Source organism: Lolium rigidum, chromosome 2, assembly GCF_022539505.1.
Source record: "Lolium rigidum isolate FL_2022 chromosome 2, APGP_CSIRO_Lrig_0.1, whole genome shotgun sequence".
Taxonomy (NCBI): domain Eukaryota; kingdom Viridiplantae; phylum Streptophyta; class Magnoliopsida; order Poales; family Poaceae; genus Lolium; species Lolium rigidum.
The window spans coordinates 73,761,174-73,789,073 of record NC_061509.1 but is presented as its reverse complement, the minus strand read 5'-3'; the positions used below and the strand labels follow the sequence as shown (position 1 = coordinate 73,789,073).

Here is a 27,900-nt window from a genome sequence, read left to right as displayed (position 1 = left end):
CCATGTTTTAATAGAATGAAAAGTCATGTGTATTGCCATTCACTGTGAAACATAGGGTAATTCTTTTGTGACAGTTCTGATTTCTTAAATCCAATGTCGGTGGATTCTGAAGATTAAGGCACTCCCTAATGAATTCTTTGTCCCGTACCATTTAACTCATCATCGTTTCCAATCTACTTGTGTCAGTACTAAGATTGACCCTACTTCTAATCTTGTGGTTGAGAAATGTTCGGGAGTGACATGTTTTGCTGGACCTTTTCAAATGTGTCCATCCACTTAGTGTACAAACAACCGCATAAGGAAATGAGTCTGGCATATAGTAGGATCGTACTACTAAATGTATATGGTTTCCCTTTAGATTTCAGTTTTGTGTCATTACAACATCTTATAGAAGACTGGTTGGTCTTTCTAAAATGTTTCAGTTTCTTATGACCTGCAATGCATGCCCAAAATAAAACAAGTTGATTTTTTTCAGCTGGCCTACAGCTTAACTGGAGAAGGTTACAGATGCTCATGTGGTCTAAATCTAAAGTTGGTGCATTTTCACTTATGAGATGCAAACTAATATGTACCTTTTTTGTTTGTCAATGCACCATGTCTTTATAGTACCCATCAGTATGAATATGAAGAAAAATTTCGAGCTTCCACCATATTAATTTGGATTTCCCTTTTAGGGATCTATACATTTGTTGCCTTCAAATATTTCTTTTGTTTCATATTGTATTGTTTTGTATCATAGTTTCTCTTAGGTTCTGTTATGTGCTGGAGTGAAAAATAGTCATTGCCCTTTCGGTTTTCATTGAGAAAGTATCCCCTCTGTTGTGAGAGGCCTTGACTTAATCTTGCACTTTGAAACCGAAGCATAGTATTGCAAAGTTATCGACTACGAGCTCACTGGAACTCTTTTTTTGCGTTTTCGTGACATCGAGTCAAATTTAAATCTTGATTATTAATGTGTATATCTATATGAGCACCTTACTTTGTTATGTAATAGGCCACATATACTAGGTTATACTGCATTACATTATGAATGTACTGTTTATTGTGGATTCTTTTCCATTTTTTTGTGTATATTTGTACCCATAAATATTGTATTACATTCAGAACTTTGATGTTTTGGATTATTTCAACAAGATACAACGTATATTCTGTACATTTGATACATTTATATTCTTGAGTTATTGTGATACATTCAAGCATCTCGGATGACCATAATGTCTCTTTGTCATTGCCAAAAAGATGTGGACCCTGGCAACAATTGAAGAAAAAGAGCACTGTATGCCAGTGATAGAGCGAGGGTTCGCCGGCGCGGCGAAGCGCGCATTTCTTCTAGTAATTTGATACTTGGCAATTGTTTTGAGCTCTTAAGTAGATCATGTTTAAGCTCTTGCATCATGTGGTTTAAACCTATTAGTGGAGAACTACCGTAGAGCTTGTTGAAATTTTGTTTGCATGATTGCTCTCTCTAAAGTCTAGATATTTTATGGTAAAAGTGTTTGAGCAACAAGGAACACAGTTTAGAGTCTTATAATGCTTGCAATATGTTCTTATGTAAGTTTTGCTGTACCGGTTCATACTTGTGTTTTCTTCAAACAACCTTGCTAGCCAAAGCCTTGTACTGAGAGGGAGTGCTTCTCGTGCATCCAAAACCCCTTGAGCATAAACTTATGCCATTTGTGTCCACCATAACTACCTATTATGTGGTATTTTTCTGCCATTCGAAAGTAAACTGCTTGCGTGCTACCTTTAAAAATTCATTCCTTGTCTTTGCAATACATAGCTCATGGGAAAGTAGCCTAAAAACTATTGTGGTAAAGAATATGTCGCTTATGTATCTTAGTTCTTATAGGTTGCTTGTTGAGCGGTAACCATGTTTCTGGGGACGCCATCAACCTGTTACACCTTTGTTGAATATCATGTGAGTTGCTATGCATGTTCGTCTTGTCTGAAGTAAGGGAGATTTGCCATGAATTAAATGGTTTGAGTATGCATATTGTTAGAGAAGAACATTGGGCCGCCAACCAAAGCCATGTATCATGGTGGAAGTTTCAGCTTGGACATTAATCCTCAAATCTCTTATGAGAATATTATCTGTTGTTGAATGCTTAAAGCATTAAAGAGGAGTCCATTATCTGTTTTCTATGTTGTCCCGGTATGGATGTTCTTAAGTTGAGATCTATCAAAATCGAGAAATCAAATGCGATTTATCTCCTTGGACCTTCGTACAGGTGGCATAGAGGTACCCCTTTGTGACACTTGGTTGAAACATATGTAATGCAATGATAATCCATGGAAATCCGAGCTAATTAGGACAAGGTGCGAGCACTATTAGTAGTCGATGCATGAGGCTTGCAACTTATAGGAGGTTTTATGCATAACACATATGAATTATTACTACCGTTGACAAAATTGTTTCCATGTTTTCAAAATAAAAAGCTCTAGCACATGAGTAATCCCTGCTTCGCTCTGCGAAGGGCCTTTCTTTTACCTTATGTTGAGTCAGTTTACCTACTTCTTTCTATCTTAGAAGCAAACACTTGTGTCAACTGTGTGCATTGATTCTTACATACTTGCTTATTTGCACTCATCATATTACTTTGTGTTGACAATTATCCAGGAGATATACATGTTGAAAGTTGAAAGCAACTGCTGAAACTTAAATCTTCCTTTGTGTTGGTTCAAAACCTTCTATTAAGAATCTGTTGCTTTATGAGTTAACTCTTATGCAAGACTTGTTGATGCTTCTCTTGAATTACTATTCATGAAAAGTCTTTGCTATATGATTCAGTTGTTTAGTCATTATCTATTCAGTTGTCTTGAATTACTATTCATCTCATATGCTTTACAATAGTATTGATCAAGATTATGATAGTAGCATGTCACTTCAGAAATTATCCTTGTTATCGTTTACCTTCTCGAGGGCGAGTAGGAACTAAGCTTGGGGATGCTTGATACGTCTCAAACATATCTATAATTTCTTATGTTCCATGGTAGTTTTATGACAATACTCACATGTTTTATATACACTTTACATCATTTTGATGCATTTTCCGGTACTAACCTATTAACAAGATGCCGAAGCGCCAGTTCCTATTTTCTGCTGTTTTTGGTTTCAAAAATCCTACACAGGAAATATTCTCGGAATTGGACGAAACAAAAGCCCACGGTCTTATTTTCCATGGAGCCTTCCAGAACACCGAAGAGGAGACGAAGAGGGGCAAAGAGGCGGCCACACCATAGGGGGGCGCGGCCCCACCCCTGGCCGCGCCGCCATATGGGGTGGGCCCTCGAGCGTCCCCCGACTCGCCCTTCGCCTATATAATCCTTCCGTCGCGAAAACTCTAGTACCGAGAGCCACGATACGAGAAAAGTTACCGAGACGCCGCCGCCGTCAACCCCATCTCGTGGGGGTTCTGAAGATCGCCTTCGGCACCCCGCCGAGAGGGGAATCATCACCGGAGGGCTCTACATCACCATGCCCGCCTCCGGACTGTTGCGTGAGTAGTTCATCCTTGGACTATGGGTCCATAGCAGTAGCTAGATGGTTGTCTTCTCCTCTTGTGCTATCATGTTTAGATCTTGTGAGCTGCCTATCATGATCAAGATCATCTATTTGTAATGCTACATGTTGTGTTTGTTGGGATCCGATGAATATGGAATACTATGTCAAGTTGATTATGGATCTATCATATATGTGTTGTTTATGATCTTGCATGCTCTCCGTTGCTAGTAGAGGCTCTGGCCAAGTTGATACTTGTGACTCCAAGAGGGAGTATTTATGCTCGATAGTGGGTTCATGTCTCCATTGAATCTGGGGAGTGACAGAAACCCCTAAGGTTGTGGATGTGCTGTTGCCACTAGGGATAAAACATCAATGCTTTGTCTAAGGATATTTGTATTGTTTACATTACGCACAGTACTTAATGCAATTGTCTGTTGTTTGCAACTTAATACTGGAAGGGGTGCGGATGCTAACCCGAAGGTGGACTTTTTAGGCATAGATGCATGCCGGATAGCGGTCTATGTTCTTTGTCGTAATGCCCTAAGTAAATCTCATAGTAGTCATCATGATATGTATGTGCATTGTTATGCCCTCTCTATTTGTCAATTGCCCAACCGTAATTTGTTCACCCGACATGTTATTTATCTTATTGGAGAGACACCACTAGTGAACTCGTGGACCCCGGTCCATTCTTTTACATCTGAAATACAACCTACTGCAATCATTGTTCTCTATTGTTCTTTGCAAGCAAACATCATTCTCCACACCATACGTTTAATCCTTTGTTTACAACAAGCCGGTGAGATTGACAACCTCACTGTTAAGTTGGGGCAAAGTATTTTGATTGTGTTGTGCAGGTTCCACGTTGGCGCCGGAATCCCTGGTGTTGCGCCGCACTACACTCCTTCACCAACAACCTTCACGTGGCCTTCATCTCCTACTATTCGATAACCTTGGTTTCTTACTGAGGGAAAACTTGCTGCTGTACGCATCACACCTTCCTCTTGGGGTTCCCAACGGACGTGTGCTTCACGCGCCATCGGCCATCGTACTTGAAGTTATATATCTTGCTATCACATAGTTGCTTATATTTCTTAGCATAAGTTGTTGGTGCACATAGGTGAACCATAGTATATAGGCTTTGGGCTTGATAAAGTAAACACTAGTTTTATTCCGCATTTGTTAAGCCCATCTCGTAAAGTTTTAAACCGCATATTCACACCCCCTCTAGGTAACATCTGTGTCCTTTCAAGTGGGGCGCGTTCGGCGACGGTGTAATGAGGCTGACGCAGACGCAGTAGGCCTGTAGCGTAGCTCCGGGGCCGCCACCGCGCGCATCAACGTAGCGCTGGACCTCCTCAAACGGAAGCCGCATTTGGAAGTCCCCATCGTCCATGACAACCACGTCAAGGGCGGTGGCCCGCGCCACTGTCCTCCCACTGCATCTCCTTGTCCATGGATCTCGTTGGCTACTTGGGTTTTCTCCTCGTTCTGTGGTGGTGGTGGGGGTAGATGAGGGTGGGCGGGTAAAACAAGGAGCTTTTGGTGCGCATCGTCGTGGTCGTGGACGAACTCCTCCTGATCCGGCATATCCAGTTATGTCCCCTCCCCCTCCCCCTTGTGCATCGGTGGCAACGACGTCCATGCCTTGCTGCAACGGCTCCACGCTTCGGACAACGGTGGTCAAGCCAGTGAGCCTCTAAGGCTTGTCAGAGGCAGTGGAGTTGGTCCTTCATCTCGAGTGTTGACTTCAGCCTTCGCTGTCGCTGTAGGGATCTCCATGGAGCCCGGGACATAGTAGGAGGCCATGTTGTGCGGGGTTGTCCGGGGAGAAGGGCACTACGATGCCAGGCACCCTGTTTTAGGATCGAAAGCCCGCGGTGGGGGGAATTGATGAGTGAGAGAGATGTGGAGCGAGAGGAGTGAGAGAGTGCGGCAACATCATGAAGGGAATTGGTTGGGTAGGGAATCTAGGAGGCAGAGGCTGATGCAAATAAGGATTTGTTTGATGGAATATCCTTCAGAATTTTATTCTATGTTACCGTTTGATTCGTTGGATTGAATCCTTAGGAATGCATAGGAAATTTTCCTATATGATTTGATTATACTATTTTCAGCCACTCAAATCTCATGTTACAATTTCTTCGATTTTCTTATCAATCAACCGTTATTTGGAAAATATTCCTGTAGGTTTCAAATTCTTTAGAATTCAACTGAACATGATATTCTAATCCTGCAGCTATTCCTATGTTTTAAGAATGCTACGATCAAATAGGCCCTAAGAATGGGGAATCAAAGAAGATACCATGAGACTCGGTAGGGTTCAAAATTTCATCGGAATTTCGCGGAATATTGTATATTTCGTGGGTCAACGGATTTTGGACTTTGTTTAAATTATTTCGTTAGATTTGAATTTGAAGGAGAAAAAGACTCAGAATGCCCATTATTAAACATGATGAGATTTGGTACAGTGGTTTACCTCGTGTTTTCACTATGCGGATCTAGAGTTGAATCTACTGGTTACTGGACTTTCCATAGTACGTACTGATCGCGAACCCCGCAAAGAAAGTGAAAAACTGAAAACCGCGTAGTTTTCTCAAATTTGGAAACCTGGAGCTCAAATATGGAAACTTGGAACTCGAGGATGGAAAGTTGGATCGAGTTGGGATCATAGTACTGTACAATCCGACACGAACTCCGTCTCCAAACTCGCTATATATCTCCGTAGCCATTAATCACAACGGACTCGAACTGAATTCAGAATCCCAGCAAAGCAGCACGTAGCTAGGCAGTTGCCGTCGTCCCCCTCCTCCCATTGAGGAATTCCGTCAATCTCCCGCGCGCGCGCCATGGACTTCGCGCTCGACGCCCACCCTTCCGAGCAGGAGCTCATCGTGTCGCACCTCAGCCCGCGCGTCGTCTCCGGCGACAAGTCGAGCAGGTTCATCCACGAGGGCGACGTCTACGCCGCCCACCCCGCCGACCTCACCCGGGACTACGCGGCGGCGGTCTCGAGCAACGGCGACGAGGCGTGGTACTTCTTCACGGCCGTGCGGGCCAGAGGCGGCGGCCGCAAGTCGCGCACGGTGGACTCGGGGGAGGGGTGCTGGCACTCCGAGGCCGGGTCCAAGCCAGTGGAGTCCGCGCGCCACGGCGGCGTAGGCTATCGCCAAAACTTCTCATTCGTGACCAAGGAGGACGGCGCGCGCGTCCGGTCGGGGTGGCTCATGGCGGAGCTCGGCCTGCGCGAGGACGGGCAGGACGAGATGACCCTCTGCAAGGTGTACTTCAGCCCGCGCGCCGCCGCCAAGAACCACAAGAAGCCCGCCGCGGCGACATCGTGCGCGCGCAAGAGGAAGGCGGACGCTTCGGCCGCGGCGCACCAATGCCACCGCCGTGCTCGTCAGAAGACGTCGAAAGAAGAAGACCACGCCAAGGCTGGCAACCATGAGGACCTTGTCGAGGTCGAGGCGGAGAGCTCGCCGTCGCCGGCGGACGAGCCAGAGGTTGAGGATCGCGAGGACTTCTTCTGGTGGCTGCGGAACAAGGACAGGGTGAGGGAGGAGATTGGCATCAGCAAGGAAGACTTCTACCGGGACCCAGCTCCGTCCGTCTGGGAATGGGCTATGGACTACTGCCGGCACACCGCAGCTCCCAAGCTCATCGTTCGCGGCGAGGACGAACCCTTTTTCGTGAGGTTGACGTTGGACGAATTGTACGATCTGCCGGAGATCAGAGAGTTCTTGTCACCAGCCAAGCTCCTGGAGGAGATGACGGGCCGGTCGTCAGCTAAGAACGACCAGATCAGCCGATGATGATTCATTTAATTTGGATGTTGTTGCTTTTACTATTGACTTGAGACAGATGTAGATGTATCATCCATGCATGTTTTACTTGCAACACCTTTTTTTTATGAACAATGCTAGAAATTCTCTGGAGGCTCCAAACTTCACAGCCTCAACAATAGAGCATTTGTAGCAAAAAAGTTATACTACAATAGCATCGTCCACTGCTCGCCAGAGACATTGCCAGAGACCTGACCGGAGACATTGGAGCACAAAAAATATACTAAAGTAGCAAAATCATAGAACATTTGTAGCAAATGATTTATACTATTGTAGCATCGTCAACTACTCGATGGCGCAATGCCGACAGCATCCTAGCTCCAGCTAGCATCACCATCACTCGCTTCTTGCGCCATCGTTGAGGGTTTGCAACACAATCGCTGACCTTTTGGAGCAATGCCGATGACAGATTGCAGTACCGCTGCTGACAGTTTGTAGCACCGCTGCTGGCAATTTGAAGCGCCCCTACCGACCGTTTGTACCACTTATGCTGACAGTTCGTAGCAACCACATATACAGATCGGGGACGTGCCATGCGGCGGCGCCTCCGCAGACTCGACATGCAGCTTCGCCCTCGAGCCTGAGACCGCAATGAGTTTGATACAACACAACACACAACGAGAAAGTAAGACCAAACCAACATGTACGACATGAACACTGGCGATGCCTCCTTCTGCTGCACGCCGCGAAGCGAAGCATGTAGGACCGCTTCATCCTATCAACCGCAAGTGCTAACCCTCCCTTGTCCTTCGTCACCGCCTGCATCCATTTTTTTAAGAGAAGGATCATATGAAAGTGTAAATTAGCCGGATGCTTAGGAATGATCCATTCAATAGCAAGTTTTTTTCTCGCAATCCATGGGGCACCGCGCGGACTTTTCCCGGCGGCGCTCGCCGGCAGCGACGGGGAGGAGAGGAGGAGGGAGGAGAGGGTGGGGCGCCGGAGGAGCTAGGGTTCGCCCCGGGGAGCGACACAGAGTGAAACAGTCTATCCAGGGAGCTCTTCCCGCAAATTTCTCTTTTGGTCACGAGAAGTACAAGACTTAAAATGTTTTCATTTTTCTTTGTTGGATTTGATGTATTGCAAAGATAGTGTTGTAAGACATGGTCAGTGAACCTTTTGATTTTGTTCTTATCAGTAATCTGCCTACAATCCATTGGTACCTGATATGGATAAATCAGTTTGGATGAGCTTGTGTTTTCGCATCATGCTTAGTTGTATATCAGTTTAGTTCTCTGTTTTACTGTCCATATTGATTTTGGATACCTGAATCGTTTTAAAGCAACCAAAGGAATTTTGAGTTTTGTTTATCGTGCCATTATCGTATCTTATGTAATTCTGTCCTTACTCTAGCTTTCAACAGTATTGGAAGAACTCGTGGTAACTAATTAAGATAAACTTTGAGTTCAAATAGAACTTCAAACAATTGTCAACAAAATTATGAATGAACTAAAAAAAATTAAGATAATATCTTCCGAAGAATCTACAAAATTTGACATGTGGAAGATTATCCAATAATACAAACCCAACAACAGGGTTATTTGTCTGAACATAAGTCAACTATTACTTTCTACAGGTAGACTTAAACTTGCTGAAAAAACAGGCCGCACAGCCATACAAAAATTGCAGTCACATGCCTGTCACAATAACAGAGACAGTAGGAATTGTTTCAGATCAGACATTCGGGAGCGTCGTCCACGTTGTTGGTGAACCATGGATGCCGGAGGGCGGCCGTCGCCGACAGCCTCCTATCGGCGTCGCAGGAGAGGAGGCCGCTCAGTACTTGGAACCCTTCCGCGGACAGGCGGTGCTCAGGGAACATCTCGCGCAGCCTGTTACAGTGTGGGATGCTCGGCAGCGTCACCAGCTCTCCAGCGAGCGGCATGGAGCCGTAAGCCGGCCAGGACCACTCGTTCGGCGTGCCAAGTATCGCGAAGATCTTGAGGAGCTGGTCGGCGTCGTCCTCTGCGCCGCTGAAGATCGGGCATCCTCGGAGGAGCTCGGCCATGACGCAGCCGAGCGACCACGCGTCCACCGTCGCGTCGTAGTCGGGCTTCCCCAGGAGGATCTCCGGCGCGGTGTAGTTGCGGGTGCCGCAGCGGCCGTACGGCGGGGACTCGGTCATGGACATGGCGAGCCCGAGGTCGCATATCTTGACGCTCATGCGGTCGCCGCCGACGAGGACGTTGTCGGGCTTGATGTCCCGGTGGACGACGCGGCACCGGTGCATGTGCTCCGCGCCGGACAGGAGCTGGCGCATGACGCAGCGCACGTCGGCCTCCGGGAACGGGCGGGCGTGGCGCCAGCGGAGGACGTCGCTGAGGCTTGGCCCGACGTACTCCATCACGAGCGAGAGCGCGTCGGTGGCGGGGTCCAGGGACATGGCGCGCAGCTGCACGATGGAGCGGTGGCCGCTGCACGCCGCGAGCAGGTCGGCCTCCCGGAGCGTCGCGTCTTGGCTGCTGGTCGAGGTGAGGATCTTGATGGCCACGCTCTCCCCGGTGCCGTAGTAGCGCGCCTTGATGACGGTGCCGAAGGACCCGTGGCCGAGCACGCCCGTCTCGCCGTAGTCGTCGAGGCTCCAGATAGGCCTCCCGTTGCAGCTCTTTGACCGGGAGTCGACGAAGCGGACGGCGGCGGGTAGGGCTCCAACGACGGCCATCGAGAACGGCGAAGAGGAGATTTGGCAGGCCGAGTTGCTCCTGGTTTAGTAAAGTAGGATCGATCCAAGAGAAAACTGTGTATCGATCAGGGAGAAACACAGTAGCGAAGGGTGCGCGCAGAGTGTATATAAGGATCTCGAACAAGGGAGTTGGAGTCGTTATCGGATCGGACCACCGGTGTAATAAGACAATGCAGAATGCACTCGGATTCCTCGTCCAGAACGAAGGAATTACTCTACTTGGGAAAGAAGGGGGGTCGGATTGCAACTAATTACGCTAAAAACTGCTTTACAAATTACAGCGGAGAAAACGTTGGAGATCTTGTTGGATAATTAGGCACAATTTCCATGATTAATTCCAGAATATAAAACATGACGGCATCAACTACTAACATGTGAAACTCAAACATACTAGATGCATTAATCAACATGAGTAGCAGCAGCAAAACGGTAAAGCATCCATCGCTAAACAGATCGAGATATGTCGCACGTACCGATCCGGTGGTGGTGGCGGTGGAGGTGTAGCGGACGTTGCCGCAGCAGTAACGTTGTTGATGACAACGTTGTTGACGACGGGGACGACGGGTCGAAGCAGACGGCGTTGAAGACGACGGTAGGCAGCACCGCCCGACTTGGACGGAAGGCGACCCGTGATGAAGAGCTTGAGCAAGTCGCGCGCAGCGCTTCCCAAAAACCCACTCCGCCCTCTCCCGTACAGGATCGCAAGGACGAGCGGTTCCGGAGACCTGCTCTCCCGTTCGCCGATGCACGTCGGCGCGCGGGATGGAGTAGGCTACGATGTGCGGCGCAAGCAGAGAGAGGTGGAAACCCTAACTCGTGTATTGGATGTATTTCGCGGTAGCCGGGCGAGAGATTATATAGGCTCGGGAAACCCTAGGCAACGTGGGCCACGCCCACGTCGCACGAACATTTCGAGTCGGCTACGTGATAGCCCACGATCCGGGAGCGACCCGAACCGACTAACCGCGACGCGTCCGTCTAGGACTCGTTCGTTTTCCCGAGCCGCAAAAGTAAGGAAAGTCTCGGCTCGAGGCTCAATCCACTCACCACGAGCGCGGCGCGCGTCGTGACGTGTCGTGTCGTGTCGAGTCGAGTCGAGACGAGACGAGCGAGCGAGGAGGAGGAGGAGCGCGCGTGTAGCACTCCTATTCTCACTCACTTACTAGTGGTGGAACAACCCACCTTATAAGGTGGTCTAACTTCCTCCCAACTTTCCATGTGGGACTAAACTTCCCACCTCTTGCCACTCCCTAGTGAGCTGCCACTAACTTGGGCTCAAACTCACAAGGCTGCCACTATGTGGGCTTTGAGATTTATAGGAAAAACTGAAATCTAATTTGGGCCACTTAAAGTGGGCCCAATATTTCAACAATCCCCCACCAGCATCTCAAATCCCCATTTAGAGATTTACCAATACTCGCCGCTTGTTTATATACCGATGTTTCAAATGTGAGACTCGTTAAGTTGAACTTCCGCCTAGAACCTTAAGCTACATCCACTCACACTTGAACAATGGACTAAGCCTTGAATTGCAAGTTTTGCGTGAACAGGGTTTCACTCAAAGTCATGACCAGCACATGGCTGCCGCAGCCTACCCCGCGGGTGAAGCATATGCGCCATACTTCGTGGTCTCTTCATGAGTTTACTAGAGATCACCCAAATCTCATAGATTGCGACGTTTAACAATCAGACTCATATAGGTGTGTTATTTCAAGAATGCTCTGTAGGGCAGCATCTTTGCTAATATAGCCAACATAAACACATTAAGGCTTTTGCCAACCCGCTCTTACAGACAATTGAGAGTTGTGCATCTTCACATAGAGAGGGTTACATAATACTCTCCTCAATTAAACCACTAGTTTGTTCTTCCCGTGTCCTAATTCACGGGATCTCCGATCACAAAGGTTGGGTTACCACTATGGTGTAACATCAACGGGTCTCAAACCCATCTCCCTCGATGCACTTTCTATCACATTACGTGATAGTCCCTTTGTAAAGGGATCTCGCTGTGTTTTTGTCTCCGTTTGAATATATGTAACAGCTTATTACTCCGGAGTTTCGCAATTTCCCCGGCAGTACTTCAAACGTCTCTTGACGTGTCTTGATGACTTCGCGTTATCCTTAGAATTGTTCACTTTGACAATTACAGCTTGATTGTCACAATTCAAAAGGATTGCCGAACAGGTTTTTCAACCACAGGCAAGTCCATCAAGAGCTCACGCAACCATTCCGATTCAACAAGTGGTTGTATCCAAAGCAAGAAGTTCTGCTTCCATAGTTGACCTCGTCAATATGGTTTGCTTGCAAGATCTCCATGATACCGCGCCACCTCCAAAGGTAAATACATACCCGCTAGTGGCGTAGAGATCAGCTACATCCGAGATCCAATTCGAATCACTATATCCTTCAAGCACGACTGGGTGCCCCGAATAGTGAATCCCATAACTCATTGTACCACATAGGTAGCGCATGACCCTATCAAGTGCATGCCAATGATCAGCATCCGGGTTTGACATGAACCTACTCAACTTGCTAACAGAGAAAAGAGATGTCGGGTCTAGTCGCGCTCGCTAAGTACATGAGTGAGCCAACGATCCGAGAATATCTCAATTGATCTATGGCAATCCTCCGGTTCTTGCGTAATGTCACACTCGGGATCATAAGGTGTTGGAGAAGACTTGCTATCAATATAGCCGAACCGGCTCAAGATCTTCTCAACATAATGGGATTGCGTTAGAGTAATCCCACTCTCATTCTTAATAAGCTTGATGTTCGGAATTACATCAGCCTTCTCCCGCATCTTTCATATCAAAGCACTTTGACAAGAAAGACTTGACTTCGTGTATTACTCTCATGTTTGTACCAAATATCAGAATATCATCCACATACAAACACAGATAACACCTTCGCCCCCACCATGGCGATAGTAAACACACTTGTCAGCCTCATTGACAACAAAGCCTACTGAAGTCAAAGTTCTCGTCAAACTTCTCATGCCATTGCTTAGGTGCTTGTTTCAGTGCCATATAAAGATTTCAGCAACTTGCACACCTTTCTTTCTTCACCTTTTACTACGAACCCATCAAGCTGATCCATATAGATTTCCTCTTCCAACTCTCCATTAAGAAAAGCTGTCTTTACGTCCATTTGATGAACGATAAGACCATAGGAGGCAGCCATGGACAGTAGTACTCGAATGGTGGTAAGTCTAGCGACAGGTGAATAGGTGTCGAAGTAACCTTCGCCTTCTCTCTCGTGTGTAGCCTTTAGCTACAAGCCGCGCCTTGTACTTCTCAATAGTACCATCAGGTCTTAGCTTCTTCTTGAACACCCATTTGCAGCCTACCGGCTTGCATCCATGGGGTCAGTCTCGACAACTCCCAAGTTCCATTAGAAAGAATCGAGTCCATCTCATTATGGACAGCTTTCTTTCCAGCCATCCGCATCCTGGAGATGCATATGCCTCTGCAATGGACGTGGGAGTGTCATCCACAAGGTACACAATGAAATCATCACCAAAGGATTTTTCAATCCTTCGTCTCTTGCTCCGTTTAGGAGCTTCATTGTCATCCTTCTCGCATAACATTCTCATGTGATTGTTCAAAATACTCATTAGATGTACTCGGACTCGTGAATTATCTCAGTAGAAATTCTAGCAATGCTATGCATATCTTTCATAGGAAACATATTCTCAAAAAATGTTGCATCACGAGATTCCATAATAGTATCAACATGCATATCGTGTACCTCGGATTGAACTACTAAAAATCTATATCCTACACTCCGAGGAGCATAACCTAGAAAGATGCAATCCACTGTCTTTGGTCCAAGTTTGCGCTTCTTAGTAATTGGAATATTGACTTTCGCCAAACATCCCCATGTGCGCAAATACGAAAGTGATGGTTTTCTCCCGTACCACTCCTCGTAAGGGGTTTTATCTTTATTCTTGTTAGGAACTCTATTCGAGACATGACATGAAGTCAACAAAGCCTCCCCCCACCATGCCTTTGATAAACCAAGCAGTGGCTAACATGGAATTCACCAAGTCAGTCAGCGTGCGGTTTTTCCTCTCGGCAACCCCGTTTGATTGGGGCGAATAGGGATGCGTCCTCTCATGAATAATGCCATGTTCCTCACAGAATTCGTCAAAGATTTTAGGAAAATATTCGCCACCACGATCCGACCTAAGACGCTTGATCTTTCTCTCTAGTTGATTTTCAACTTCGGCCTTATAAATTTTAAAGTAGTCTAAAGCTTCATCTTTAGTTCGCAACAAATAAACATAGCAAAATCTAGTCGCATCATCAATCAATGTCATGAAATATCTCTTTCCACCTTTTGTCAACACACCATTCATCTCGCATAGATCAGAATGTATGAGTTCTAGAGGTGCCAAGTTTCTCTCCTCGGCCGCCTTGTGAGGCTTCCGAGGTTGCTTTGATTGCACACAACTATGGCACTTAGAACCTTTGGCAATGGTGAATTTCGGAATTAAACTTAAACTGGATAGCCGAGACATTAAACCAAAATTAATGTGACATAAACGAGAATGCCAAACACTCGGTATCGTCACTAACATTGCCACAAATATGGTTCACGGACTTATTACTGAAATCGTAAAGCGAAAAGCGGAACAAGCCTCCGCACTCATAGCCTTTACCAATAAATTGTCCAAACTTGGAAACAACTACTTTATTTGACTCTAAAACAACCTTAAACCCATCTCTCGCATAGAAGGGAGCCGCTAACGAGATTCTTGTTCATAGTAGGGACATGCCGCACGTTCCTCGCCGCACGATCTTCCCCGAAGTGAACTTCGCATCTACCATGCCAACACCACGAACAGAAGCATGTGACCCATTCCCCATCAAGACGGAAGAATCCTGGGCGACCTGGTAAGAAGTGAACAAGGATATGTCAGCACACACATGAACATTAGCACCCGTATAAATCCAACCACATGGAGATTGAAATACCGAAAGAATAGTAAAAAGATTACCGTACCCATCAGCATTGCTAGCGGTCACCGTGTTGACTTGCCTCCCTTTTTCTTGCGGTCCGCCCTCTGCGGACAGTCCTTAGAAAAGTGGCCAGCCTCTCCACGGTAAAGCAGCTCGGATCTGCTTTGTTTATCATCTTCTTCTTCTTGAAGGTTGTAGTCTTCATAGGCTTATTGAAGGAGGGCTTGTTATTCCCTTTGTTCTTGCCGTAGGGTTTCTTCGCACCATGTTGGCGCTAGACCGACCCTCTCCTTTCTCGCATTATCCTTAGCCCGAGCTTTCTCCTCAACATCAAGAGACGCTATCGGATTTTCAACCGATATCTCCTCGTCTCTTGTGTTTGAGAGTTGTGGCAAAGTTCCTCCATGAAGGGGGCAACTTAGCGATGATGCATCCAGCCACAAACTTGTCAGGTAAGGCACACTTAAGGAGTTCAAGCTCTTTCGCAATGCACTGTATCTCATGAGCTTGTTCGACTACGAGTAACGGTTGTTAACCATCCCGATGTCATGGAAGCTCTCCATGATGTACAGCTTCATCTGCTCGCATCGGTTGCACCGAACTTAGCATTCGAGTGCATCCCGAAGCTCTTTACCGTCCGTTAAGTGCATGTACACATCACACGTACGATCGAGCAAGAATACTTAGAACGCATCCGACGAAGAGAGTATTGTTTTCCTTGAACTTGTTCCGATCTTGGTCAGATATAGTTCCTTCGAGTAAACCATCGGTAACTTCGAACACTTTCGGATGAGTAAGCCGCAGCATGGCCTTATACCGCCATCTCTTAAAGTGCACACCGGTAAACTTATCCGGCCTCAGTGCATCGGAAAAACCAGCCATTGTTAACTCAGGAAATTGCCTACAATTAGGTTTTTGGATTGTTGGATAATTAGGCACAATTTCCATGATTAATTCCAGAATATAAAACATGACGGCATCAACTACTAACATGTGAAACTCAAACATACTAGATGCATTAATCAACATGAGTAGCAGCAGCGCAAACGGTAAAGCATCCATCGCTAAACAGATCGAGATATGTCGCACGTACCGATCCGGTGGTGGTGGCGGTGGAGGTGTAGCAGACGCTCGTCGCAGCAGATAACGTTGTTGATGACAACGTTGTTGACGACGGGGACGACGGGTCGAAGTAGACGGCGTTGAAGACGACGGTAGGCAGCACCGCCCGACTTGGACGGAAGGCGACCCGTGATGAAGAGCTTGAGCGAGTCGCGCGAGCGCTTCCCAAAACCTAATTCGCCCTCTCCCGTACAGGATCGCAAGGACGAGCGGTTCCGGAGACCTGCTCTCCCGTTCGCCGATGCACGTCGGCGCGCGGGATGGAGTAGGCTACGATGGCGGCGCAAGCAGAGAGAGGTGGAAACCCTAACTCGTGTATTGGATGTATTTCAGCGGTAGCCGGGCAGGAGATTATATAGGCTCGGGAAACCCTAGGCAACGTGGGCCACGCCCACGTCGCACGAACTATTTCGAGTCGGTTACGGATAGCCCACGATCCGGGAGCGACCCGAACCGACTAACTGCGACGCGTCCGTCTAGGACTCTGTTCGTTTTCCTGAGCTGCAAAAAGTAAGGAAAGTCTCGGCTCGAGGCTCAATCCACTCACCACTCACCACGAGCGCGGCGCGCGTCGTGACGTGTCGTGTCGAGTCGAGACGAGACGAGCGAGCGAGGAGGAGGAGCGCGCGTGTAGCACTCCTATTCTCACTCACTTACTAGTGGTGGAACAACCCACCTTATAAGGTGGTCTAACTTCCTCCCAACTTTTCATGTGGGACTAAACTTCCCACCTCTTGCCACTCCCTAGTGAGCTGCGACCAACTTGGGCTCAAACTCACAAGGCTGCCACTATGTGGGCTTTGAGATTTATAGGAAAAACTGAAATCTAATTTGGGCCACTTAAAGTGGGCCCAATATTTCAACAGATCTATCATATCAAAGACAAATAATAATAGTTCATCGTGTGATTCATGACAGAACACAGCTTGCAAGCTGCACAACCTAGCTCAAAAGACACAAATTATTGACTCGTTATTGAATCAAGGGCCCTTGCCCATCGCACAAACGAATGTATGCAGATGAAAAACGTACGAGATAGGGAGAAAAGTATCAAGTCACTGCAGATTAGCATATGTTCCAGAGAGGCGTAAAGTATAACCATATGATTTGAAATAAAATTAGCTGTATATAGGGTTTTAACAGATGTATTCCCCCGTCCCACAAAAATTATCTGAGATTTATTAAAATTTATTTAAATATATCTAGACACTATTTAATATACATCTAAATTTTGTCAAATCACAGACAAGTTTCATTTTTTTGATAAAAGAAATATATTAATATCGAAGGATACCAATTACACCTAGCTTTTGCAACAACAATGGCCTGAAACATTACGGATGCACACAACCAAAAAAGAGAAAAAGAAAAGAAATAAAAGTTCCGCTACAGCATCACAGCCCTAACAACAGTAATACAACCACCACCAAGACAACACCTGAAAATCAGACTCTTCAAAAGCGACGCTTCCAAGAAGGGAACAGTGCACCAGCGTCGCCGTCGCCCGATCAAAGATCTTAGGTTTCACCCTGAAGATAGTCTTCGCTCTCAAAACAATGCCTTCAACAAGGACACTGCCAGGCACAACCAGTTAAGGCCAGACATTGGGTTTTTACCTGAAAGGTAAGACTCCGAACTTCATATGTGTTGCCACCCCCACTTCTATACCACAGCTGCAAAGTCCGAAACACCAAGCAAGCCCCTCAACAGCGCAAAGACTTGAACCTCCATTAGCTAGTCCTCCAATCCGGCCTTCATGATATTCTCTTCTTCTAACTTCTCATGGATCAGTTGTCACTTGGTGTCAACACAGAAAAGAGCTTCGCGCCGCTCCCTCCAGACCAAACGGTCGGAATAAAAGCATGGGTGTGCACGACCGAATACTACCGATCCAGCAAACTCCAGGCGATAAAAGCACCGTTACACTTGCCAGCGGCGCCTTCTGGAACTCAACACACCGACCAGATCGCAAGTCCAGGCCTCCGGTAGGTCTTCCTCTTCACCCAAGAGAGGCCATAGGACCGCCGCCTTTATTCAGGTCGGACCCCCACGCCGGCGACCATCCCAGGCTGGCCATAGCTGCCACCGGAGATACCAAGCAAATCGCCGTAAACTGGAGACACCGCACACGCCTGGGCACCACCGCAGCCGAACGCCAGCCCTCCACCGCCGGCCGCCGATAGGCGAGGAGAAGGGGACCTAGGGTTTCCCCATGCAGCCCGCCCCCACCCCTCCCTCTGCCGCCGGTAAGGCACACCACCACCTCCCAGCCATCCTCAGCATCGCAGAGGTAGCCCGGGGAAGACTCCATGCCATCGACGGAGAAGAAGCAGAGCCTGCCGGACCCAAGGGGCCAGCGCTGCCACCTGCCTTCGCCACCAGCCGCAGAAGCTTCACCAATGGCCACATCCCCGCAGCGCCTTCGCGTGGAAGAAGAGGCCGGACGCCGCCGAGCCTCCCCGATCCGCAACAGAGGAGGCCGAGGAAAGCCGCCGCCGCCGCGCCACACAGGGGCTTTGCCCGGTGACATCCTGGGCGGCGGCGGAGGGAGAGGAGGCCGAGGAGGGGAGCGCCGAGGGAAGGGGAGGCGGCCGCCCGGCGCGGCGCCGCCGCGCGGGTGCGGGAGAGATTAGGGTTGGAGGAGGGTGCAGGACAGATAAGTTTCATGAGACGAAGGGAGTATGAAGTAACCCACGAGCAAGCATGTGAAAGCGGTCTGGCGAGCTATGGACCTGGAGCATATTATTCGAAGCTGGAGTCATGCTCGGTAGCAAGCAGGTGAAGAGTGAGGGTTCAGATTTTTGCTATCTGGTCTAGCTGGTGGAAGAACTGGGTGAGGGAAGGCAAACAATCTGCTTCTGCCTCAGAGAACGTGCGCATCAAGCGGTGTTCTGTGCGGGCAAAGCAGGTGCGGCAATACAACGGACTTACGGACAATGCTTTGCACCTGCAGTGGGTGCCACCAGGAAACACTCTGAAGATTAACGTGGATGGGGCATACAAATCTCTGCCAGACCCTTTTTCCAGAGTGATAGTATCTTCTGTTAATTGAAAACACTCGTATCGTTTACTTTGTGAATCTACGTGTGCTCAACTAGATCATTTTGGAACTGTCGATGAACATTGCTGCAACGGATTTGATGAAGCATCGCGAGGTAATCTTTGAACTCTGCCGATGCATGCTCGGCTCAATCAAGGGGAACGTTGCTGGGCTCAATCAATGGGCCCTGAAAGTTCCCCTGCTAGATCATGGAGTTGATCGTCACAATCATCCTCCACAATCATTTGGGCATGGTCACATGAGTAGTTTTTTTTATAAAGGGTGTTTTATTACTTAAAAGGTTTAAACATTACACCCGCCATTTGAGTAGTTATCACCACCCACATTGTTTCTATTCATGTTATAGCAGGGTGTCGAATAATAGACCAACGAGCTTGGAGCACACAAATGCCACCGACCTGGTCGCAGCTATCCACCATGATCAATGCATTGAAGTGAAACAGGGTGAGAAAGTTTGTGCAACTTTTTTTTTTACCTCAGAAATGTTCGGGCAAATCACCAAACATCTTGTGGGCAGAGGATACTAAGGTGGAGGTAACACCTTGTGGGCAGAGGATACTAAGGTGGAGGTCGACGCCTTGAACAGAGTTGCGGCCACAAAGCTTGATCTTAGGTCGAGCGCCCGAGCGGGCTCGGACTCGCATTGCGACAGCGAGGTTAAGATGCACAAAGTGACTATGGCTGGTTCATCAGTTGCAGAGCCGCAGAGGGGGACGCGACAGGTGTGGCGGTCAGCGGCACACTGAGAAATGAATGAGTGGCTGTCAGGTGGGGTCAACACACCGACACCACATAACCATAGCCATAAAACAGGGCGACAAAGTTCATCCAGATCACCAGAAAATAATGAGAAAACCATTTGCAGTTGCACATGACGACTGAAGCCTCGCTTACGATTATGGACAGAAGCAGAATATAGACAGAAGCAGTACAGATGAAACTCCAGGACGATGAGACAAGTGTGTTGGTTACAAAACATAGGCTACTAAACATACTATCGAAATTATCAAGCAACAATACACAACTACGCCAGAGGCACACCTGCCCTGCCACCACAAAATCGAAGGATCCGCAAGCCATGACCTTCATTACACGGACTGTTCATCGAGTTCCTGGTCGTCAGGAGTAACTCTAGCTCGGATTGGCTCCTGCACATTGTCGGCAATCGACTCGGTTTCTTGAAGCTGCTTTGCTGGCGACGTTCCTGACTCCTGATAACTATCTGTGTTTATGTCGGTGCTCTTTAGCTGTTTCGCCTCAAGTGGACCGCTTTCCTCTGAAGGTAATTTGGGGAGTGACTTCCTCTGGGGCTTCTTTGCCACATTTGATGGGGTTGCTTTCTTTGCACCATTTTGCGAAATATTCACATCAAGACTCATACGGATAGGCCGGCTTGAAGGAGTGGTACTTTCTTCAGTCTCTGCCCCGGACTTGTTCTTCGAACGGCCAAGCTTTGGTGATTTAGCTCTAGTGGGAGGAATCTACAACAAATAACAGCATATGATAAGTATTGTCCAATGTTTGAAATGTAGAAAAGCATTTTCTAATAATGTTCACAATGCAGGATGTGAAGAGGAGCATATGACATTTGGTTCTGGACGCATTCAGATAATTCGGTGCCATGGTTAATAGTTACTTCAAATGATGTCTAATAAAACAAAGAAGTGCGGTTTGTCTTCTCTTTATGCTTCAACTTTGATAGGTTGCTATTTAGTAGACTAGAGTGCTCCAATTGGTAATAATCTAATAGACACTACTTTCTGTGATATGATGAATTCAGAAATTTGGATCAGACAGATCTGAGTATTGCATTAACCTAAATTACAAACACGGAATTTTAGTGTATAACATGGTATAAGTGATTTCTTAACATAACATTCTAGTATATTTGTGTGTTTCTTCTTTAAGGGATGAAGTTTCGTTTTCAGTATACTTTCTGAACATAGCACTCTAATATTTTTGGAAGTCTTAATTTTTTAAAGCATGGAGTCAGTATAGAACAAAAACGCACATGTTGGTGGTTTTCATGGCCACTTGCCCGTTAGAGCTCATACGTTGCAAGGGATAACCCCACAGACTTGAGTTCTTACATAAGTCATATCACAGTCATGAATTAACTTGTTGAAAAGCCACTGATTCAAAATGAATGAGGAACAAAGCAGGATTACCTTCTTCAACTCAACCTTTGGCGGTGGGGAGAAGCTTGGCATCGGTGCTGCCTTGAACTTTAAGCTTTTTCTCAGCATTTTGAGTTCAGCTTCTTCAGTCTCCTGCATATTATAAGGCAACAATCATAAGCAATCAACATTTGAGATGGAAGATAGGAATTGTTTGATAACATTTCTGAGAGAGAACAAGATGTTACCTTTGATTTTGCTTGCATATTGCTTATTTCCATTTCTCTTGCGTGAATCTTCTCCTCAAGCTTTGAGTAAAACTACACATTGGTAAAGAAAATAGCTAAATTAAATCTGCATGTGTTTCCAAATAAAAACAGGAAAACATGGTAATAGGCACAGAAATTACCTCTCTTCTTTTTTCAGCTCTCTCGTCACACTTGAAACTGAATCCATAGGCAGGAGTGCCACCAGCCTTTCGAGCTTTTGAACTTTCACTATTTAAATCCTCTTCATCTCGTTTGATGGAAGAATGCTCATCTGATGGCTTTTGAGTTTTACTTTTCTCCCTGGATCTGTGGGGATGAACATAACAGCATCAGCAACTTCGTGAGTATCCAACTAAACTAGATAATATTAAGGGGAAAAGGGAGAACTGGAGTCTGAATGTAAAAGAGATATTCTCAAGGATCTTACATGAAATTATGCAAGAATGATCCAAAGATTCAAATTGGCCCTAAGTTGAACTTTGAAAATGACAAACGACTAAGATTGAGCAGAGCTTTCTAAAGTACATGACATTCAAAAGATGGAAAAGTAACTTTGGATACTGAAATACTTGTCAAAGACCTTCTGTAGATAAATAAATGACGAGATGAAAAGGTGTCGTTCAGCGACATAAAAGAGAAAAGGCTCAAATTAGCATCAATTCTATTGAATCGAGGTAAGCGCACATCTGTTTTAATGCCTTAAGCTAATGTGTAGTAAGGTACTCCAAGAAACACAACCACAGTATATTTCCCTGTTTTAGCTAATCATTAACTAGCAACCAAAGCTTTAGCTCTCAATGGTACCACCATTGGTTGGAACTTATATTGATTAATAAGGGCTAGACAAGCATACAAAGATAGAGCAAAATCGATGGTAAAAGTACACAAGAAAGAGCGCACGGACAGGAAAGATAGATGCATACTTTGTGGCCTCAAGCAATGATGACTCCTTGGCAGACGAGCGAGACTCAGTCTTCCCATTTTTCTGATTAATCATTACCAAACAAACTATTTAAGATCTAGCTCGCCTGGACATGGAACCAATTCCAAATAATTTAGGAATTAAAATTCAAGCAGAATAGAGAACTTACGGTCTTATCAACACTCGAATCACCATTTGTACATGAGCCTGAGTCTGCATGCAATACTCTCGCAATTGGTGCCTTACGATTAGAGGAAGTAGGGGTGCTTTTCCTTGCTAGACCTCCATCTCCACTCTTTGGGGTCCTAGTCCTTGCAGCCTTAGGACCATGACTTGGAGATCCCTATAAGCACATCACGTAGAAAACACCAATCAGCACAGTATTGGTACCAGACACACACAAAAAACATCGCTGTCGCAAGATCACCTTAGAAGGGCGGGTCTTCTTCCCTTCTGGATGTGAGCTAGCCTCCCCACCTGCCTCTTCGTGCGGGTTGATAACCTCGCTCTCCCCCGAATGGTCCCTATTGGCCTGTGCATCATGATGTTCGCCGTGTTCCTCTACAGCGTCAGGCAGCACCAGCTTGCCATTGACCCCATTCTCTATAGTCACTGCGCCCATAGCATCAGCAACATCAGCAACAGCATCCATCCTGGCCACGTCCCACCTCTTTCCCGGTTATTAGAAACCCTTCTGCCGAGCACAGTCTCGTGTATCCCTAACTCGCTGCCATTCAACCTTGCCACGGAATCATGCTCTATTCCCCTGCACCCACCACAGGAAGGCACAGTGTCAGTGTAAGATTGCTAAGCATGGTGCTACTTCAGAGTTCAGAGGTAATTTACTTGACGGTTGTGACAATCCACAGAACTTGGTGGAACAAATGTGCATAGGTTACTTGTGAATCCACGCATACGTGAAGAGACTAACACCAAGAAACGATCGAACGCACACGCTCTACGATCTACAAACCGAAAATGCGGTCTTTCGTTTCCCACTGTGAGTAGGACCGAATCCGACCAGCACCGCGGAAACGCCGGATCCACCTCACTCCGGATCCGGTAATAGGAGGATCTGCACTCAAGATCTGCGCCCAATAAACGCCAAATGCGCGCAGATCTAGTCGAGTAACAGCGAACGCCCGTGGCACCAGCAAGCCAAGGGGAGGGGGTGGGGAATGTGAGAAAAGACGGTTTCTTTACCTCGCCGGAGGACAGCAGTTGGAATGGCGTGGCGGAGGAGCTCGGTGCCCGGCAAAAGAGACGGAAGCGGCGGCTCGCCGACTCCCACGGAGGAGGAAGGAGGCGAGGGCCGAGGGAGAAGGGAGGGGACAGCAGGGGGCGTGGAGGTGGTGGTGACAGTGTCTGGGTTGGAGGTTGTTACTCGCTTAATTTCCAATCTGGCTGTCTTTCCTGTCCCCTTTTTGTTTCGTTTCCGCTCTTTTACTGTTGGGGAAATCTACTTATAAGCGCTCCCTTCCGCGTGCGGCGGTGCATGACGATTCGCAAAATAGGGATCGTGCGGTCCACGACAAGTCGTCTTTATCCCTTCTCTTTTATTCTTTCATGGACTCCTCCTAAAATGCAATTAACTTGTTAGTCATGCACCGCAATTCCGGCAACTAGGTGAAATTAACCTGGCAGTTTAGGCACTAATTTGGGTTGAAACCCGAATGCAATTAACTTGTTAGTCAAGCAAGTATGTGAAATTAACCTGGCAATTAACCACTAATTTTGGTTGACAACCAAATGTAATTAACTTGCAAGCATGCAGTACAAATTTGGCAACTAGATAAAATTAACTAGGCAGTTAGGCACTAATTTGGTTGGCACAAAAAATATAATTAACTTAACAATCATGTATTGGAACTTTGAAAACTAGCTAATACTATTGCTAGTTGTTGAATATATCGAAGAGAAAGCTAGTGCGAACTGTGGCAATGTAGGGCTAGTACATTTGTGTGCACTGACAGCTACATGCACCGAATAGCTTTTTTCATGTATGCGTGCTTGCAAGAATCGGGATTAGCTGCTGCCTAGATATCTGCATGCACGCATAATAATTATTTACGAGTAATATACTACGGGGCATGTATGCAACGCGTCCTTATTATACGCGGTCGTCCAGCCAAGTAGAAGCCGACGTACGGATCGATAATTATGCGGCACCGTCGTGTAGCAAGGTCCTTTACTGTTTTGCCTTCTTTGTGTTACCTAGTTTTTCAAAAATAATGAAATCTCACATGCTTTATCAAACTCTTATTAGCAGTAGACAAGTCATGCTAGTAAATCTCCCTAGCTCTATAGATTTCTTGTTTGGCACACAGAAATTCACAATGTCAGTATAGAGATCATGAGTTATGCTTGTGTTGGCCACACTAATTTTCCCTTCGTCGATTCTAAAACAGCAGAAACGCCTCCCCGACCACTTGTGTGGGCGGTTTTCAAGGCTCCCAACCCTAGGCAAAAGCTGCCGCCACAACTTCTCTCTTTGGCCGCCGCCGACGGTAGCGGGCGCGCCCGGCCCTGAAAGGCGGCATGTGGGCTGGTGCGCGCTCCGGCGGGCTTCCTTCACATGGAGGAAGATGCCATCTAGGCGACCCGGGAGGTGGAGCTAGTTGCGGCGTGTGGCATCATGATTGTACGTTGGCGCAGAACAAGGAAGCGGGGGAAGGAGTGGCTAAGATCGGCAAGGAAGCTACAGACGAGCGGATCAAGGTGGTGCGACGGCGTGGCTAGAGACGGCGACGCGAGCCCAAGGCGAGGGAGGCGGTGACACGGAGGTGTTCGATGAGGAGGAGTCATGGCGAGATGCAGACATGAGCCTCTACATTTCGGGCATGTCGCGACGCTCTCCTGGCAGAGCCTGCAAGTGAGATGGAGGGGATGGCACGGGCCCGATATGGGCCCATTTGGAATGTAGGGCAGGTGGCAGTTGCTCGGTTGTTCGGCTGGAGTTGGGTGACACTGTGTCGTGTGGTGCGAGAAGCATGTACCAGGTTGGTGCCAGCGGTGTTCGAGGCGGCGGATCCTTGTCCTTGATGGAGGTGGAAGATGGGTGGTGTCCTTGACAGTGCTGGGTGTTGGAGGACCGTAGTGCTACGGCTGCGGTGACAAAGGTGTTGCGGAGGCGGCAGCATGAGACTATATGGATTTTTTACATTAGGCACTAATCTCTTAAGGCGTTTTAGCTGAAGAAATTACATGTTTTAGTTATGCGTTTTACATATCTAGATAGTGATTTTTATAGGTATTTATTAGTTTTTGTACATGTATGTACGGTTTTTGAGTTAATTTCCCCATGATTAAATTACTTATTTATGTTCTCATCAATATTTGTGTTGTGGTTTTGAGGTATTTACTAGATTTTCAACATATATGCTCATTGGCGCTGTCATTTGGACAAATCAAAAAAGAAAAGAAATTATATTGGCGATGGTAGGAAGAATTTCAAACGGCTCGACCCTAAGAAGAGGTCTGAAGTGCACTCCATCGATCTAGCCAACAGAGCTTGATGGTGTGTGACGGGACTTGATGGAGTGTCTTGATTTGTTCCCCGGCAACAGCGCAAGAAACCAAGGTTTAATCGATGATGGTCAATACCGTTGGGGAACCCCAAGAGGAAGGTGTGATGAGCACAGCAGCAAGTTTTCCCTCAGTAAGAAACCAAGGTTTAATCGACCAGTAGGAGAAAGGCGTGACTTCCGAAGATGTTGCTAGCTGACTAGTGGCAGGGCGCACTACCGGCGTCAGCAACAACGTGGAACCTGCACACAACACAACCAAAATACTTTGCCCCAACTTACAGTGAGGTTGTCAATCTCACTGGTTTTGCTGAACACAAAGGATTAAATGTATCGAGTGGAAGGAGATGTTTACAGTAATTAAAGGGAACAGAGCTTGCAGTAAGTAAATAGTGCAGTTGTTGAATTTATCAGTGTAAAGGAAGTACCGGGTCCACAGTTCACTAGAGGTGTCTCTCCATAAAGATAAAACATGCTGAGTGAACAAATTACAGCTGGGCAATTGACATAATATAGACCATACATGACAAGATGATTACTCTGAGATTCGTTTGGGCATTACAACATAATACATAGACCGTAATCCAACTGCGTCTATGACTAAGAATTCACCTTCCGGTTATCGTCCGAAGCCCTTCCAGTATTGAGTTACAAGCAACATATTATCGCATTAGCAATGTCTGTAAAGTAAACACTAGAATTACCCTCGGATAAAACATTGTTATTTTCTCCTTAGTAGCATAAATACCCCCTCTTGGAGTCAGAAGCATCTACTTGGCCAGAGCAACTACTAGCAACGGAGAGCATGCTAGATCACAAATAACATATGACAAGAATAAATAATCGATGTCAACATAGTATTCAATATTCATCGGATCCCAGAAACACAACATGTAGCATTACATAAGGATGATCTTGATCATGTAGGGCAGCTCACAAGATCCGAACATGAGGCACGAATTGGAGAAGACAACCATCTAGCTACTGCTATGGACCCATAGTCCAGGGATGAACTACGCACGAATCACTTCGGAGGTGCGCATGGCTATGTAGATGCATCTGGCAATGATTTCCCCCTCCGACAGGATGCCGGGAAGAGCTTCAGAACCCTCCCGAGTTTGGGTATGCAATGGCGGTCGTGGCGGAACTTTTCGTGGATGGAGGCTCGGGTGTTCAAGGTTTTCCCGAGATCGTGATTAAATAGTCGGAGGGGCGATGTCGGTGGAGGCCAGGGGGCCCACATTTTCCCGAGTATGTCATTGTTTTGACAATGACCGAGAGTGTTTGAGTCGAGGAGTTCTTTGAGAACTTGGTGTAGTTTCGATAGTGTCAGAACTTTGAAGCTATATTGTGTGTGACAATATTAGTGACATATTTCAGACCGCGGAATTAAGGTTCCACCAGAAGACTAAACATAATGCTGACTCATTTGGAAAATGAGTGATGCGTGGAGACGCAAATGAATTGCAAAATACATACGTTTCTGAGCATGTCAGATTCGTTGGCTGAAACCTCTCCCGTGAGCAAAACATGATAAGCACCAGAAGGCCAAGGTGTTATATCTTTACAAATGTAAACTAGATTATTGACTCTAGTGCAAGTGGGAGACTGTTGGAGATATGCCCAAGAGGCAATAATAAAATGGTTATTATTATATCTTTATGTTTATGATAAATGTTTGCATCACATGCTATAATTGTATTAACCGAAACATTGATACATGTGTGTTATGTAAACAACAAGGAGTCCCTAGTAAGCCTCTTGTATAACTAGCTTGTTGATTAATAGATGATCATGGTTTCGTGATCATGAACATTGGATGTTCTTAATAACAAGGTTATGTCATTGGGTGAATGATATAATGGACACACACCCAAATAAGTGTAGCATAAGA

The 27,900-nt window shown here is 46.6% G+C and overlaps 2 protein-coding genes across 2 annotated transcripts; both read right to left on the bottom strand.

The window, feature by feature from the left end:
- Positions 1–9,016: 9,016 nt before the first annotated feature.
- On the bottom strand, positions 9,017–10,009 carry LOC124689882 (putative cyclin-dependent kinase F-2). The gene has a single exon (XM_047223338.1). It carries the CDS (start codon positions 10,007–10,009, stop codon positions 9,017–9,019), a length of 993 nt encoding a protein of 330 aa, XP_047079294.1.
- A 10,037-nt stretch (positions 10,010–20,046) lies between these two features.
- Positions 20,047–23,816, bottom strand: LOC124686715 (protein WVD2-like 5). Its single transcript, XM_047220615.1, has 8 exons — positions 23,686–23,816; positions 22,910–23,248; positions 22,652–22,825; positions 22,484–22,545; positions 21,701–21,866; positions 21,540–21,611; positions 21,343–21,444; positions 20,047–20,655 (listed from the first exon to the last, which is right to left on the bottom strand). The coding sequence occupies exons 2-8, from the start codon at positions 23,132–23,134 to the stop codon at positions 20,263–20,265; spliced, it is 1,194 nt and encodes a 397-aa protein (XP_047076571.1). The 5' UTR covers positions 23,135–23,248; positions 23,686–23,816; the 3' UTR covers positions 20,047–20,262.
- Between the last annotated feature and the right edge of the window lie 4,084 nt (positions 23,817–27,900).

Coding starts and splice junctions, on each gene's coding strand:
- LOC124689882 (XM_047223338.1), bottom strand. CDS start 10,009: ATGGCCGTCGTTGGAGCCCTACCCGCCGCCGTCCGCTTCGTCGACTCC.
- LOC124686715 (XM_047220615.1), bottom strand. CDS start 23,134: ATGGATGCTGTTGCTGATGTTGCTGATGCTATGGGCGCAGTGACTATA. Junction 22,826..22,909: donor AGAAGACCCGCCCTTCTAAG/GTGATCTTGCGA, acceptor ATGTGCTTATAG/GGATCTCCAAGTCATGGTCC. Junction 20,656..21,342: donor CAAAGGTTGAGTTGAAGAAG/GTAATCCTGCTT, acceptor TATTTGTTGTAG/ATTCCTCCCACTAGAGCTAA.